The 17497-nt window shown below is 40.4% G+C and overlaps 1 protein-coding gene across 1 annotated transcript in view; it reads right to left on the minus strand.

Moving 5' to 3' along the window:
- Positions 1-14215, minus strand: part of LOC121389751 (phospholipid scramblase 1-like) — a 36563-nt gene extending 22348 nt beyond the window's left edge. Inside the window, exon 1 of the mRNA XM_041521399.1 lies at positions 14140-14215. Coding sequence (XP_041377333.1) covers positions 14140-14185 — 46 coding nt within the window. The 5' untranslated portion in view covers positions 14186-14215. The remainder of the gene's footprint in view (positions 1-14139) is intronic.
- Between the last annotated feature and the right edge of the window lie 3282 nt (positions 14216-17497).

Genomic DNA, 17497 nt, shown 5'->3' on the forward strand with positions numbered 1-17497 from the left:
AATGATAGAATCTAAATTAACTGCGGGCCAGTGTCATGAGAGATGCGTCTCCATACGCCCCTACTAATACAATAAACACAGGAAATAAGGGCCTTAGCGTTCTCCAATGGAACGCTAAAGGAATGAATGAATGAATGTTTAATGACACTCCAGCACGAAAAATACATCAGCTATTGGGTGTCAAACTATGGTAAAAAGTAAAGTTTGTTTTATTTAACGACGCCACTGGAGCACATTGATTTTTTATTTTATCATCGGCTATTGGACGTCAAACATATGGTCATTCTGACACTGTGTTTTAGAGGAAACCCACTGTTGCCACATAGGCTACTCTTTTTACGACAGACAGCAAGGGATCTTTTATTTGCGCTTCCCACAGACAGAATAGCACAAACCATAGCCTTTGTTGAACCAGTTATGGATCACTGGTCGGTGCAAGTGGTTTACACCTACCCATTGTGCCTTGCGGAGCACTCACTCAGGGTTTGGAGTCGGTATCTGGATTAAAAATCCCATGCCTCGACTGGGATCCGAACCCAGTACCTACCAGCCTGTAGACCGATGACCTTCCACGACGCCACCGAGGCAGGTTCAAACTATGGTAAATGCAAACCAATGTGATGATCAACATCAATATAAATATTCAACAGTTAAATAAAAACACAGTAGAGGACTGTGTAAAAATACAAATATCACAGATAAATATAATTAAAATTTACAATAAAACTCAGTGTCACGTAAACATTGTAAAATAATTTCTGGAAGGATTCCATCACAGATCACTGTCCAAATATATATGTTCTAGTTTCCTTGAGCCGAGTACACTCCACCAAAATGTGGCGCACAGTCAGAGTACACCGACAGTGCTCACACTGAGATGGAGGCTCTGTCTTTAAGATAGTAAATGAATAGGTCAAGTAAGTATGACCGATGTGGGCACGACACAAGACTACTTCATCCTTCCTGCACTGTCTATACAAGGACTGCCACTCTCCCAAGACTGGCTTGATGGCATGAAGCTTGTTCGCAACCGCACCGTCCCAATCATGTTGCCAAGTCGAAAAGATAAATTTGTTAATACTATATTTAAAATCAGTATACGGTACACCAACCCTGGCATGAGGCAAATCCAAAGCAGTGTTGGCAGCAGAATCTGCCTTTTCATTACCCCTAATACCAACATGGCTGGGCACCCAACAAAATACAACATCTTTATTCGCAATAGATAAAAATATACACTTTCGTATCACCATCCCAATTAAGGGATGGTCCAGCTTCATATTTCGTAAAGCTTGAAGACACGAAAGTGAGTCTGTAAAGGAACACTAAAGGCCTCCATTCAATGGGACACGCATCTTCATAAATCAAGGCTGAATACAAGGAACGAATATTAGCCTTGATTTATGAAGATGTGGGACACGGTGCTGAACTCATTCAACTAATTAGCACCTGTAACATCAAGCCAGATATATGCATTCAAAAAACTTGGCTAGGTATACTGGCGTAAAAACTAAACAACCTAAACAAATTAAAACTTTTAAAATACCAGGCTATACTAGTTACTATAACAATAGAGAAAATAGCACTAGAGGTGGACTAGCCACACTAGTTAAAAACACAATACCTCATTTATAAATTAAATATCAAACAGCCAATAATAACTTAGAAATCACTATACAAAATGATAAAATGCCAATTGACGTCATCAATGTTTACAGCCCACCAGGAGCCGCTCACAGTAAACTAAGGATAGAGGACTACAATAAATTAATTAATAAAAAATAGCAATACAATACTGGTAGGTTATTTTAACTGTCATACATTGTGGGGATCCTCTTACTCGGACACACAGGGAGAGATATTAAAAATTAATTAGAATCATTTATTAATAACAATAACTTAGTCTGCCTTAATGACGGCAGTATCACACATATTTCGAATAATTACCATACTGCTTCTGCAATAGATTTAACAATTACAACCATTAACATAGGAGCTAACTCTCAGTGGGAAACGATGGAAGCTCTTAATATAGTGACCACTTTCCCATCTTAACCAGCTATAAATGTAACAACAATTTTTCAGAAGTAGAAATTTTTCTACCAAAATTTAAATTTAACAAAGCCAACTGGGCTGGCTTTGGCTTCACCGGCGACTGTAAAAAACATCAAGTTAAAAGATAACCTAAACATTGATGACGCCACTACGGAACTAACTAATAAAATAATTGAAATTGCCGAAAAAAATATACCTAAAACTAAATCTTATAATAATAAAAACTGGTGGACGGACGAAATTAAAAATAAATGCGGTAACAACAATGTCACACTAAATATAAAATAGCTAAAAACAAAGTCAGTAAACTAATACGGTACTTAGCGCTAAACAGGCCAGCTGGTATAAATTCTGCGGAGAAATTAACAATAGGACATCCATTAGAGACGTGGAAAAAGTTAAAGCTATACAAGGACAACGCGCGATCTCCACAGTCCTTCAAAAACATAAGACAGCCAACCACTAATAAACAAAAGGCCGACCTTCTCAGTAAAACCTTTAGCAAAAACAGCAATAACGAAAACTTTCCTAAAAGTTCTTTGATAAATTCAAAAAATCTAATTCATTACCAACTAACTTTACTACCGCCACTATACAGACAGGTAATGACAACCTAGAATATAATCAACCATTAACACTGTTAGAACTAAAAATAGACACCGGGCCAGATAAAAATAGTTATACATTACTCAAACACATGCCCGATGTGACCCTCGAGGTAGAGTTATCTCTCTTTAACAGGATCTGGAGGGAGGATCAAATGCCAGTGGCTTGGAAACATGCCAAATGCTTTAGTGTACCCAAAGCAGGCAAAGACCACTCTCTTCCGGGTAGTTACAGACCGATAACACTTACATGTGTAACACCTTAGAAACCATTAAATAAACGACTTAATCACTTTCTAATTAAAAATAATCTCATAACTAGCATTCAAAGCGGTTTTAGAGCCAAGCATTCAACCATAGATCAAGTAGTTAGGTTACAAAACTCAATAAACAATGCGTTCAGAAAATCTAATAAATTAGTTGCTATTTTTATCAACATAGGCTTTTGACATGGTATGGCGCCAGGGTCTACTAAATAAACTTCAGGATAATGGAATTAAAGGTAAAATGTTTAATTTTATTAATAATTTCATACAATAATATAACAGGTCTATTTCAATTAGAGTTAATGGTCATTATTCAGATAAAACTGATATTCTTAATGGTATTCCACAAGGTTCGGTCCTCTCACCAACCTTATTTAAATTTTTTATAAATGACATTACTAAAGCACTTAATGCTAATGAAAAACCGGGACAAACTTCACCACTAAATACTGCACTCTTTGCCGATGACTGCGCTATCTGGCGTTCAGGCAAAAATACACCATTTCTTTAAAAAAAAACTACAATCAGATTTAGATAAGCTAAATAAATGGGCCCTAGACTGGGGCATAAAACTCTCAGAGACTAAAAACAGTATACCCGGTATATGGTATTCAATAAAATCAATAAACAAGATGACTGTCAACTCAAAACAGGAGATAAACCACTACCTAGAGTAACTGAATTCAAATTTTTAGGAGTAACCTTTGATTCTAAATTAACATTTAAAGCGCATATTCTAAACATAGTCAAAGATTCAAAGAAAACTTTAAACTTGCTAAGAGCTATATCTGGAACCAGTTGGGGAGCGCAAACAGAGGCAATGCTTATGGTTTACAAAGCATGCCTACTCTCCAGGATAGACTATGGAGCCCAAGCCTACAGTTGCTCCTCCCCGAAATTACTCTAGAAGCTTAATGTTATTCAAAACCAAGCTTTAAGATTTATCGCTAAAGTACCACCAAACACTAGCGGACAAAGTTTAGAAGTTGAATTTAACATTATGCCTTACAAAAATATCGCCGTAACCTTCAACATTTGAAATATCACCTAAAAAGTAATTCACTCAATATGGAGCATCCAGTACAGGACCTCCTACCTAAAGTTACCAGACCAGGGCTAGCCTTTAAAACAAACCGTGATCTTAACGATTCCTTTGCCACAAAGGCTAGTAACATAGAAATAGAAGTAGGTATAGATAACACACCCGTAGCGACATACCATGTCAACCAACCAGTAGATTGGCATATCTCGTATCTTATTACTGATAAGACACCTGATAAGACGGCTGGTGTTCCTCTGAGGTGGAGTAGTGACCCTAAGCACTCGACCTACGATTATGCACTCCAAATCAAAAGATCATCGATGGGGGATAGGGGGGAAGCAATCTGTAAATCATAATAGGCCTGCCGGTAATCCCCCACCTTACGTCCTCTGGTGCGGTGTAGCGACCCTTTGCACTCGACCTTCGATTATGCACTCCAACCTGGACGATCAACGGTGGAGGGAGGGGGGTGGGGGTGAGGGGGGGGGGTGAGGGGGGGGGGCACCCCGAGGTACCAACCAAGCTAAGATCAATTAAAATCGATCAATTAGCTTGTTAAAAATTGTACTACAGCAATTGTACATTAGCACTGTACATGATTGTTTATATGCACTATTTCTTCTTCTTCCAGTAATACCAACGTTTTAGGCCTCCTAACCAGATAGGACAGTTACTGTGTATATAATCTTCGCACTTGTCCCCACACTCATACTTTCTTACAGCAACTTAAGGTGAGTCATTTAGGTCTACCAGAAACAGATACGAAAACAAGACAAGAAACAAGATAGTCTCCATCATTTAGTAATACCAATAGCCATGCCATGTATATTATTAATATACAGTGGTCCCATCACCCATGGAGAATACTTGGGAGGGGGAGGGAAATCTTATGTGTGAATGTTAATGTGAGACAGACGAATAGACATACAATTGCCAACATACTTTTCTTTTTTTGCTGTACAGACCAGTTATTAGTGGTTGCTAAACTAATTTATGTGAAGCGCTAGGCTTTTTAAACCACACAATCACTATACGGGTATATCCTTCAAAGTAGATAGCTAGGTTAGATACCCCCCGTCCTCGAAGTTACATGTAATCCAAGGACGGGTGGGGTGGGGGATGGGGTGGTGGCTCTGAAAAGATGTTGTTTTTCACCTAGAGTAAGGACTTAGGACAATAGGAACAACCTAAACAACAAAATAGGGTTAACATACAAAATAACACACACTACCGCAACAGTACATAGGATGCATTGGCTAATAATAACAATGCATCTGCACACATTTAATGGCCCAGCACGTACTCTAATAAGGAGTCGGACAAAAGAAAACCGTTGTCACATATAATTTGCACTCCCTTGGATTTGCACTCCCCAGTCAACATTATACGTTGAATAAGCACTCCCCAGTCCATATTATACATGTAATATACACTCCCCCAGTCTATATTATATGCATAATAAGCACTCCCTCTGATTAATATGCACTCCCTCAGACTATATTACACGTAGGCTATTACAATTTTTTAAGCACTCACAAAATTATATTTTGGAGTGCTTTTGATGTTTGTAAAAGCTGGTATAAATCTCAGTGGTGAATCTAGACGAGGGTCATTCCCGCTCCAGCTCTCAGCCGAAAATGACCTTTGCCGCTAAGCAGCTCGAAATCGCGCCCTGCTCTGTCGATCTCCCCCCACAGCTGGGGTCGATGATCCAGAGTTTGGGCGTGCTGACAGAATACAAACTGTCACAGAAGGGAGGGAGGGCCTACGTAACACTAGTTTACGTAGGCCACGCACAACAACCGACCCAGAGGAAGAGAAGACAGAGGAGGAGGAGGAGGATAGGAATGACAGAAACGGCACATGGGGTGGGGGGGGGGAGCATTCGGACTGCCATACGACAAGGACAGGGGCACATGCGACATCCGCGGGTTCAAGAAAGGAGAGCACGGTGACTATCGCCACATGGTCACCACTCTTCACAGCGGACAATTCAAACAAGTGCTCATCCACCGAAAAGCACCCAACCGGATTATCCACAAGGCATTGCGCAGGGTCTTCGACAGCCACTACCTGAGCGTCCTCCAGTCGTATGGCATCATCTTCGACACGTTCTCAAACTTCGATGCCAAACCGCTACCCTGACAGCCCTTTTCAGGGCTACCTCAACAACCTAGGTTCGTATAGGTCGGTACGTGTAGGCTAAAATAAAAAATCCGACACCCTTTAACTTTTGGCTGAACCGTCTAAATTTGCGTTCAAATCACCATAATTCTTTTGGCTATAACGCACATAAATTACTTCAACTTTTTGGCTTAATTCTCCTTGTGAGAAATGTTCAAACTTTACCACCTCCTCTTCCGCCTTACCTCGGTCCACCAACAACCGGTCTTTTGCACTCCTTCAGTGCTTAAGTCGTAAGCAAGATGCCCGCCTCCCCATCCCCCTCTTTCCTGTCTTGGACGAAAGAGCTTGCTTCGCAAGCATTTGCACCCATGACAGGCGTGCGCTACAACAGCTTGCTCTGAATGTGCATATAAAGCCCTATGACCTGACCTGACCTAGATGAGGGTGTTGGGTATATGAATCAGGGACGAACCCAAAGGGGACAAAAACTTTCCTTGATTCACCCTTGCAAATGTGCAGAATAAAAATAATGTGCGGTGGCCGGATGGATCTCAGAATTTGCTTGTTTAAAGAACTATACAAAAATAAATAAAGGAAGTTACAAGGACGATATGAAAGACAAAGGAAGAAAAGCAAATTTTAGACGGCATTGTAAACGATTTTCCACTGAAGATGGAAAATTATTATTCTTAACAAAAAAAACCGATGATCGAATAAAGATAATTCAATTTTGGACTGGTAAAGTACTCGCCTGATGCGAGGTCGGGTCTAGGATCGACCCGTGTCGGTGGCCCCTATCGGCTATTTCTCGTTCTAGCAAGTACATCACGACGTAAATCAAAGCCCATGCTATGTGCTATCATCATGTCTGTGGGATTGTGAATATTAAAAATGCATTACTATACACAGAACCTACACTCCCATTCATCACTATACACATAATTTGCACTCCCCATTCATTACTATACACATAATCTGCACTCCCCATTCATTACTATACACATAATCTGCACTCCCCATTCATTACTATACATATAATCTGCACTCTCCACTCATTACTATATATATAGCCCACACTCCCCATTCATTACTATACATATAATCTGCACTCCCCATTCATTACTATACATATAATCTGCACTCCCCATTCATTACTATACATATAGCCTACACTCCCCATTCATTACTATACATATAATCTGCACTCCCCATTCATTACTATACATATAATCTGCACTTTCCACTCATTACTATATATATATAGCCCACACTTCCCATTCATTACTATACATATAAACTGCACTCCCCATTAATTACTATACATATAATCTGCACTCCCCATTCATTACTATACATATAATCTGCACTCTCCACTCATTACTATACATATAATCTGCACTCTCCACTCATTACTATATATATATAGCCCACACTCCCCATTAATTACTATACATATAATCTGCACTCCCCATTAATTACTATACATATAATCTGCACTCCCCATTCATTACTATACATATAATCTGCACTCCCCATTCATTACTATACATATAATCTGCACTCTCCACTCATTACTATATATATAGCCCACACTCCCCATTCATTACTATACATATAATCTGCACTCCCCATTAATTACTATACATATAATCTGCACTCCCCATTCATTACTATACATATAATCTGCACTCTCCCTCATTACTATATATATAGCCCCATTCCCCATTCATTACTATACATATAATCTGTACTCCCCATTCGTTACTATACACATAATCTGCACTCCCCATTCGTTACTATACACATAATCTGCACTCCCCATTCGTTACTATACACATAATCTGCACTCCCCAGTCGTTACTATACACATAATCTGCACTCCCCAGTCGTTACTATACATATAATCTGCACTCCCCATTCATTACTATACATATAATCTGCACTCTCCACTCATTACTATACATATAATCTGCACTCTCCACTCATTACTATATATATATAGCCCACACTCCCCATTAATTACTATACATATAATCTGCACTCCCCATTAATTACTATACATATAATCTGCACTCCCCATTCATTACTATACATATAATCTGCACTCCCCATTCATTACTATACATATAATCTGCACTCTCCACTCATTACTATATATATAGCCCACACTCCCCATTCATTACTATACATATAATCTGCACTCCCCATTAATTACTATACATATAATCTGCACTCCCCATTCATTACTATACATATAATCTGCACTCTCCACTCATTACTATATATATAGCCCACACTCCCCATTCATTACTATACATATAATCTGTACTCCCCATTCGTTACTATACACATAATCTGCACTCCCCATTCGTTACTATACACATAATCTGCACTCCCCATTCGTTACTATACACATAATCTGCACTCCCCAGTCGTTACTATACACATAATCTGCACTCCCCAGTTGTTACTATACACATAATCTGCACTCCCCAGTCGTTACTATACACATAATCTGCACTCCCCAGTCGTTACTATACACATAATCTGCACTCCCCAGTCGTTACTATACACATAATCTGCACTCCCCAGTCGTTACTATACACATAATCTGCACTCCCCAGTCGTTACTATACACATAATCTGCACTCCCCATTCGCTAGCATACATATAATCTACATTACGCATTCATTATTATACGGGGCGGGACGTAGCTCAGTGGTAGAGCGCTCGCTCGACGGACAGTCGGTCTGGGATTGATCCCCATCGGTGGGCCCATTGGGCTATTTCTCGTTCCAGCCAATGCACCATGACTGGTATATCAAAGGTCGTGGTATGTACTACCCTGTCTGTGGGATGGTGCATATAAAAGATCCCTTGCTGCTAATCGAAAAGAGTAGTCCATGAAGTGGCGACAGCGGGTTTCGTCTCTCAATATCTGTATGGTCCTTAACCATATGTCTGACACCATATAACTGTAAATAAAATGTGTTGAGTGCGTCGTTAAATAAAACATTGCTTTCTTTGCTTTCATTATTATACATATAATATACATTCCCCATTCATTACTATGCATATAATCTGCAGTTCCCATTCGTTATTATACATATAAACTACACTACACCTATCACTGATATACACATCATCTGCACTCCCCATTCGTTATTATACTTATAAACTACACTACATCTATCACTGATATACACATCATCTGCACTCCCCATTCGTTATTATACATATAAACTACACTACACCTATCATTGATATACACATCATCTGCACTCCCCATTCGTTATTATAGTTATAAACTACACTACACCTATCACTGATATACACATCATCTGCACTCCCCATTCGTTATTATACTTATAAACTACACTACACCTATCACTGATATACACATCATCTGCACTCCCCATTCGTTATTATACATATACTCCACACTCACCATTCATTATTATAGTGTGATCTATGCTCCCCATGCATTGTTATACACATAATCTACACCCTGCATCAATTAATATACATATGAACTACACTCCACATTCATTATTATGCATATAATCTACGTCTATTATTATACATATTAATACATGTAATATACACTCCACATTCATTATTATACATATAATATCCACTCCCTGTTCATTATTATAAATATAACATATACTCCCAATTCATTATAATATATATAATATACACTCAACATTCATTATTACACATACAACTACACTATTAATTCATTACTACACACACCATCTGTACTGCCCATTAATTATTATACATATAATATACACTTCCCAATCATTACTATACACATAATCTACTCTACGTTCATTATTAGACATATATTCTATACTACCCATAAATGATAATACGATACACTCCACATTCATTATTATACATATAACCTACACTACAATACACACCATCTGTACTCCCCATACATTACTACACATGATATGTGCACTCTCCATTCATTATTTTAGTTATAATGTACGTGCCACATCCATTGTTATACACATAATCTGTACTCACCATTCATTATTATTCATATAATCTACACTCCACATTCATTATAATATGTAATATGCACAACCCATTCATTATTATATGTGTAATCTACACTACCCATTCATTACTATACACATAATCTAGAGTGTAACTTGTAATGCAAAAGCTGTAATAGTACATGATAAAGCTATACACAAAACTTAAGTTCAATATATTGCGGCATTGCAAAGACAAAGTCCGGTAAAAAAAAATTCATATCACCTAAGTTCCAGGGCCATAACTCGGTAAAAAATGGGTAAATCGTAATGAAAGTCAAACTTGATCTATAAAAAGCTAAACACAAAATTTCAGCTCAATATTTTGAGGCATTGCAAAAACAAAGTCTGAAAAACTAAGTTTCATATCTTCTAAAAGCAAAGACCATATCTCTGTCAAAAAAGGATAAATCGCCAAGAAAGTCAAACGTGATCTGTAACAGTACATGATAAAGGTAAGTACAATATCTCGAGGCATTGGGGGAAAACATCCGGAAAACTATATGTGGACGGACGAACATACAGACAGATAGACAGAACGACGGTGTTAAAACCTATAGTCCCCTCTGGTTGGACCCATAAGGGAAGGAAGGAAATGTTTTATTTAACGACGCACTCAACACATTTTTATTTACGGTTATATGGCGTCAGACATATGGATAGGAACCACACAGATATTGAGAGAGGAAACCCGCAGTCACCACTTCATGGGCTACTATTTTTCATTAGCGGAAAGAGATCTTTTATATGCACTATCCCACAGGATAGTACATACCATGGCTTTTTTTTTTTTTACACCAGTTGTCGAGCACTGGCTGGAACGAGAAATAGCCCAATGGGTCCATCGACGGGAATCGATCCTAGATCGAACATACATCAAGGAAGCGCTATAGCACTCAGCTACGCCCCGACACTGGACCGATAGTGGACTAATAATGAATATGGATTCAGTATTCAAACATAGTAGTGGAGAGTGCATATTATATGTATAATAATAACCGGGAGAGTGCAAATAATTCAAGGGGAGTGCATATTATACATATAATAGTAACTGGAGGAGTGCAAATTATACGTATAATAATGACTGGGGAGTGCATATTCTTGGGGAGTGAAAATTAAATGCTACACCAGCTCCGAGTACACAATTGCACTGCACTAAGAGAGAGTATAGGTTGCATAGTACCAAAGAAGAGAAAGAAAGAAATGTTTCATTTAACGACGCACTCAACACATTTTATTTTACGGTTATATGGCGTCAGACATATGGTTAAGGATCACACAGATTTTGAGAGGAAACCCGCTGTCGCCACTACATGGGCTACTCTTTCCGATTAGCAGCAAGGGATCTTTTATTTGCGCTTCCCACAGGCAGGATAGCACAAACCATGGCCTTTGTTGAACCAGTTATGGATCACTGGTCGGTGCAAGTGGTTTACACCTACCCATTGAGCCTTGCGGAGCACTCACTCAGGGTTTGGAGTCAGTATCTGGATTAAAAATCCCATGCCTCGACTGGGATCCGAACCCAGTACCTACCAGCCTGTAGACCGATGGCCTAACCACTACGCCATCGAGGCCGGTCAGTACCAAAGAAGAGAGTTCCATGTCAAATATTTACGGAGTAAAAGCAGCTGTGGGTGTGATTGGTAGTAATATGTGACATTGATTATTTGTGCAGATGCTATTATCCATTGACAATAAATAAATACACTTTTATTTGTTATACAGTTGTTATGCAGTATATACCAGAGGTTAAAACTAATGCGGGATACCCCCAAAAATGGAACTGCAATTTTCAGCAAAAATGACGGTTGCTATTAAAAACATTAATTAAATCTCTTAAATGATATGTGACCCCCCATTTTCTTGCAGGTAGATTAGATGTGAGGTGCCACACTTTCTATTGCTGTACTTCCTGGTTGTGTTGAAACGCTGCTTATATCAGTTTTATTAGTAAACATTAACATTATCGGCAATAGGAATTGTTTTGGTCTATTAAAACCTAAGAGAGAGAGAGAGAGCTGGACAAAAGAATACTGGCAAAGAGGACCGATAGCAGGAAAACAACAAGGACAACGGCCTACCGGCATACACAATTGCTCAGTCTCCCCTGGGTTGTCATGTCACGACCAAAAGCGGTCATGCCCTTTCTAAGGGCCCTACTGCATGGGCATACATAGGGGGGGGGGTCAATGGGTTCAACCGAACCCCCCCTGAAATCGCTTTTTTAATAATTTAATATATCTGACATTGATATCTGACATTATTATATTTACTCAACATAGAAATATATGCCCAATATCTCTGCAATCTATTTTGGAACCCCCCTTTTCAAAACTCAACATAGAAATATATGCCCAATATCTCTGCAATCTATTTTGGAACCCCCCTTTTCAAAATCCTATGTACGCCCATGTACGGGCAACCTAGGGAGACACCCCAGCATCGATAGGTCTAATTAACGAGCTACTCTCGACTCACTAATATCAAAACCTATACGTAGTTCCTGAAATTATCTTTTGACCGACCGTTCAAAAGCTGTGCCAAATTTCCTTCATTCAAAACGTGCACTCATTCTCTTTGGCTAATTTTCAATTGCTCCTTCCAAATTCAAAAACCCATAGCACCCATACACCCACCCCACCTGCTACCGGCCCCGGCCGGACTACTGGTGCTCCCTTGCACCTTTTAGTGCATATATTTGCATTTAAACAAAGAAACAAAATAATAAACAATTATTATTTGATTATACTCTGAGTGCATCCATACGGCATTTTCAAACTTTTATTATTCACTTGGATACTTAAAGTGCAATTCACAATTAAATGACATCAAAGTGGAGATTATAAGGTACACACTTATAGAGGAGGCAGCGCTGATGGGGTCATACGTTTGACACACAGACAGCGTCGAGGGGATCTTTATCTTACAGGTACATTCTCCCTCAGACAGCGTCGAGGGAAGTGTAACCGGCACACTCCCTAAGACAGCATCGAAGGGATCCTTGCTTTAACTGACACACTCCCTAAGACAGCGTCGAAGGGATCCTTGCTTTAACTTACACACTCCCTAAGACAGCGTCGAAGGGATCCTTGCTTTAACTTACACACTCCCTAAGACAGCGTCGAAGGGATCCTTGCTTTAACTTACACACTCCCTAAGACAGCGTCGAAGGGATCTTTACTTTAACTTACACATTCCCTAAGACAGCGTTGAAGGAATCTAAACTTACAAGTGCATTCTCCCTCAGACAGTGAGGGTTCATCCTGCACCAGTTTATAGGACACCTAAGGGTGCATCCAGAATGTGGGGGAAACAATATGGTCGTTGGGGTGGGGGGAGGGTTCATCCTGCACCAGTTTATAGGACACCTAAGGGTGCATCCAGAATGTGGGGGAAACAATATGGTAGTTGGGGTGGGGGGAGGGTTCATCCTGCACCAGTTTATAGGACACCTAAGGGTGCATCCAGAATGTGGGGGAAACAATATGGTCGTTGGGGTAAGGGGGGAGGGGGAGGGTTCATCCTGCTCCAGTTTATAGGACACCTAAGGGTGCATCCAGAATGTACGAGGAACAATATGGTAGTTGGGGTGGCGGGAGGGTTCATCCTGCACCAGTTTATAGGACACCTAAGGGTGCATCCAGAATGTGGGGGAAACAATATGGTAGTTGGGGTGGGGGGAGGGTTTATCCTGCACCAGTTTATAGGACACCTAAGGGTGCATCCAGAATGTGGGTGAAACAATATGGTAGTTGGGGTGGGGGGAGGGTTCATCCTGCTCCAGTTTATAGGACACCTAAGGGTGCATCCAGAATGTGGGGGAAACAATATGGTAGTTGGGGTGGGGGAGGGTTCATCCTGCACCAGTTTATAGGACACCTAAGGGTGCATCCAGAATGTGGGAGAAATAATATGGTCGTTGGTGTGGGGAGGGTTCATCCTGCACCAGTTTACAGGACACCCAGAATGTGTGGGAAACAATGTCTACGTACCTGGAGGAACCTGGCTCTGGGGCTGAATAACAACAGGTTGCGACATTTTCTTGTCTTAGCAGTTGAATGACCTGTAAATGGAAAAACTATTAATCTACACATTCTTTAATTATATTAATAGAGCTAGCCCAGAAATAACATTATTGAGGTGAAGTGGAACATAGCTGTTTGGATGCCTCGTTACTTACTTACATAATCCCCTTCCTGCTAAGAAGCCCATAAGGCTGTAACCAGAGATTGCCACTGTTGCCTGTCTTTTGCCAGCTTCTCCAGCAGCCCCCAGCTCAGGCTGTCCTCTCTGATTTCCTTCTCTGCTGTCCTCCTTCATGTTTCTTTCGGTCTTCCTCGTTTCCTTTTTCCAGGAGGGGTCCATCGAGGTGCCACTCTTGGTAGGGCTGTTCGAGGCATTCTGCTGACATGACCAATCCACTGCCTCATTGATGACTTATATTTTAATTAAATATCATAACTGAATGGTATTCTTTATTACACACCAGTGTAAGATATTGCTCATGTCATAACAATCACTCAATATCTAACTAGTGTGACGTGAGCGTGACGTAGATCACTTGCTGACCCAATTCATAAAGAAACAACGTGTATATGTCTCAATATCTATTCACTTCTGTTTTGCGGCCTGTTTGCAATAAATAAAACACCTTACTAGCTTGCCTGTCATACCATTTTTACGAAACTCGTGAACAGTGTTGGTATCTGATGAGTGAATCACTCAACAGATACCAACACTGTTCACTCATTTCATAAAAATAGTATGACAGGCAAGCTTGTTTAGTATTCTATATGTATGTGTTTGATACTGTTGAGAACAGCCTTTCAACTGTCATGTTTTTGCTGTGAAATAGTGTTATTTGGTTCAAAATGATGCTCTTTACGTTCAAGATGTCAGTCTCAAAACATGTTTCCACACACACACACTCGCATGCACACACAGACACACACTCGCATGCACACTCACACACACACACACTCGCATGCACACTCACACACACTCGCATGCACACACACACACACTCACTCACACACACTCTTACTCACACACACACACTCACACACACACACACACACACACACTCGCATGCACACACAGACACACACACACACACACTCGCATGCACACTCACATGCACACACAGACACACTCACACACACATACACACACTCGCATGCACACACAGACACACACTCGCATGCACACACACACACACACACACACACTCGCATGCACACTCACACACACTCGCATGCACACACACACACACTCACTCACACACACTCTTACTCACACACACACACTCACACACACACACACTCGCATGCACACACAGACACACACACACACTCGCATGCACACTCACATACACTCGCATGCACACACAGACACACTCACACACACACACACTCGCATGCACACACAGACACACACACACACACACACACACACACACACACACACACACACAGACACACACTCGCATGCACACACATACACACACACATACTCACACACACACACTCGCATGCACACACACACACACACACACACAGACACGCACTCGCATGCACACACACACTCGCATGCACACACACACTCGCACACACACACACACACACAGACACACACTCGCATGCACACACAGACACTCGCATACACACACACACTCGCATGCACACACACACACACACACACACACACACACTCGCATGCACACACAGACACACACTCACATGCACACACACACTCGCATGCACAGACACAAACACATACACACACACACACACAAACAAAACACACACTCACACTCACACACACACTCAGACATATATATATATATATATATATATATATATATATATATATATATATATATACACACACACACATACGTACAGATACAATAACACACACACAGACACACACTCACTCTCACTCATATATATATACATATATATACACACACACACACACACACACACACAGACCCCCCCCCCCCCCCCACTCTCTCTCTCACAGACACACACACACACAACATACACACACACACACAACATACACACACACACAATTCTGAGCATTCTTGTCTAATGTCATCAACATATATATAATTATTTATATAACAATAGGATTGTCTGAATAGTGTTTTCATTATACATATACAATGAAACCTCTCAAAACCGGACCCTCGGTAAACCAGAATTCCCCCAAAACCGGACATTTGTCAGTCTTTTTTTTATAAAAATCAGTACAGAAATTAAGCTCTCTCTACTGGATACCTCTTAATACCAGACATTTTACTTAGTCTCGAGGGTGTCTGTATTATGAAATTAACATTTGTGGATACCAAACTAATTGGATAGAACATACCATGACCTTTGTTTGAAGCATGGGCTTGAATGAAAAATATCCCAATAGGCCCACCAATATGGATCAATCCTAGACCGAACATGCATAAGCCGAGAGCAATAACATTGGGCTACATCCTGCCCTTTGTGCCGTGTTCTCGACTTTTTGACTGGCCTCGGTGGCGTCGTGGTTAGGCCATCGGTCAACAGGCTGGTAGGTACTGGGTTCGGATCCCAGTCGAGGCATGGGAATTTTAATCCAGATACCGACTCCAAACCCTGAATGAGTGCTCCGCAAGGCTCAATGGGTAGGTGTAAACCACTTGCACCGACCAGTGATCCATAACTGGTTCAACAAAGGCCATGGTTTGTGCTATCCTGCCTGTGGGAAGCGCAAATAAAAGATCCCTTGCTGCTAATCGGAAGAGTAGCTCATGAAGTGGCAACAGCAGGTTTCCTCTCAAAATCTGTGTGGTCTTTAACCATATGTCTGATGCCATATAACCGTAAATAAAATGTGTTGAGTGCATCGTTAAATAAAACATTTCTTTGTTTCTTTCTTTGTTCTCGACTTTCTTGGTACACATGTATATGGCAACTTCTGATAACCTGAACAATCGTTCTCTACTTATAATTCAAGTTAAAGAAGTTAAAGTTTGTTTCGTTTAACGACTCCACTATATCGCATTGATTTATTAATCATCAGCTGTTGGAAGTCAAAATTAACAAATTAGAGAAGAAAGTCGCTACATTTTTCCACTAGCAGGAACTGATCTTTTATATGCAAAATCTAACAGATAGGATAGCACATACCACATTCTTTGATACACCATTCATAGTGCAGTAGCTGGAATGAGAAATAGCCCAATAGGGCCACCGATGAGTATCGATCCTAGACTGACTGCACATCAGGCAAGCACTTTACCACTGGGCTATGTCCCGCCCTGAATCTTTTATATGCACCATCCCACAGACAGGATAATACATACCACAGTCT

Source organism: Gigantopelta aegis, chromosome 15, assembly GCF_016097555.1.
Source record: "Gigantopelta aegis isolate Gae_Host chromosome 15, Gae_host_genome, whole genome shotgun sequence".
Lineage (NCBI taxonomy): Eukaryota > Metazoa > Mollusca > Gastropoda > Neomphalida > Peltospiridae > Gigantopelta > Gigantopelta aegis.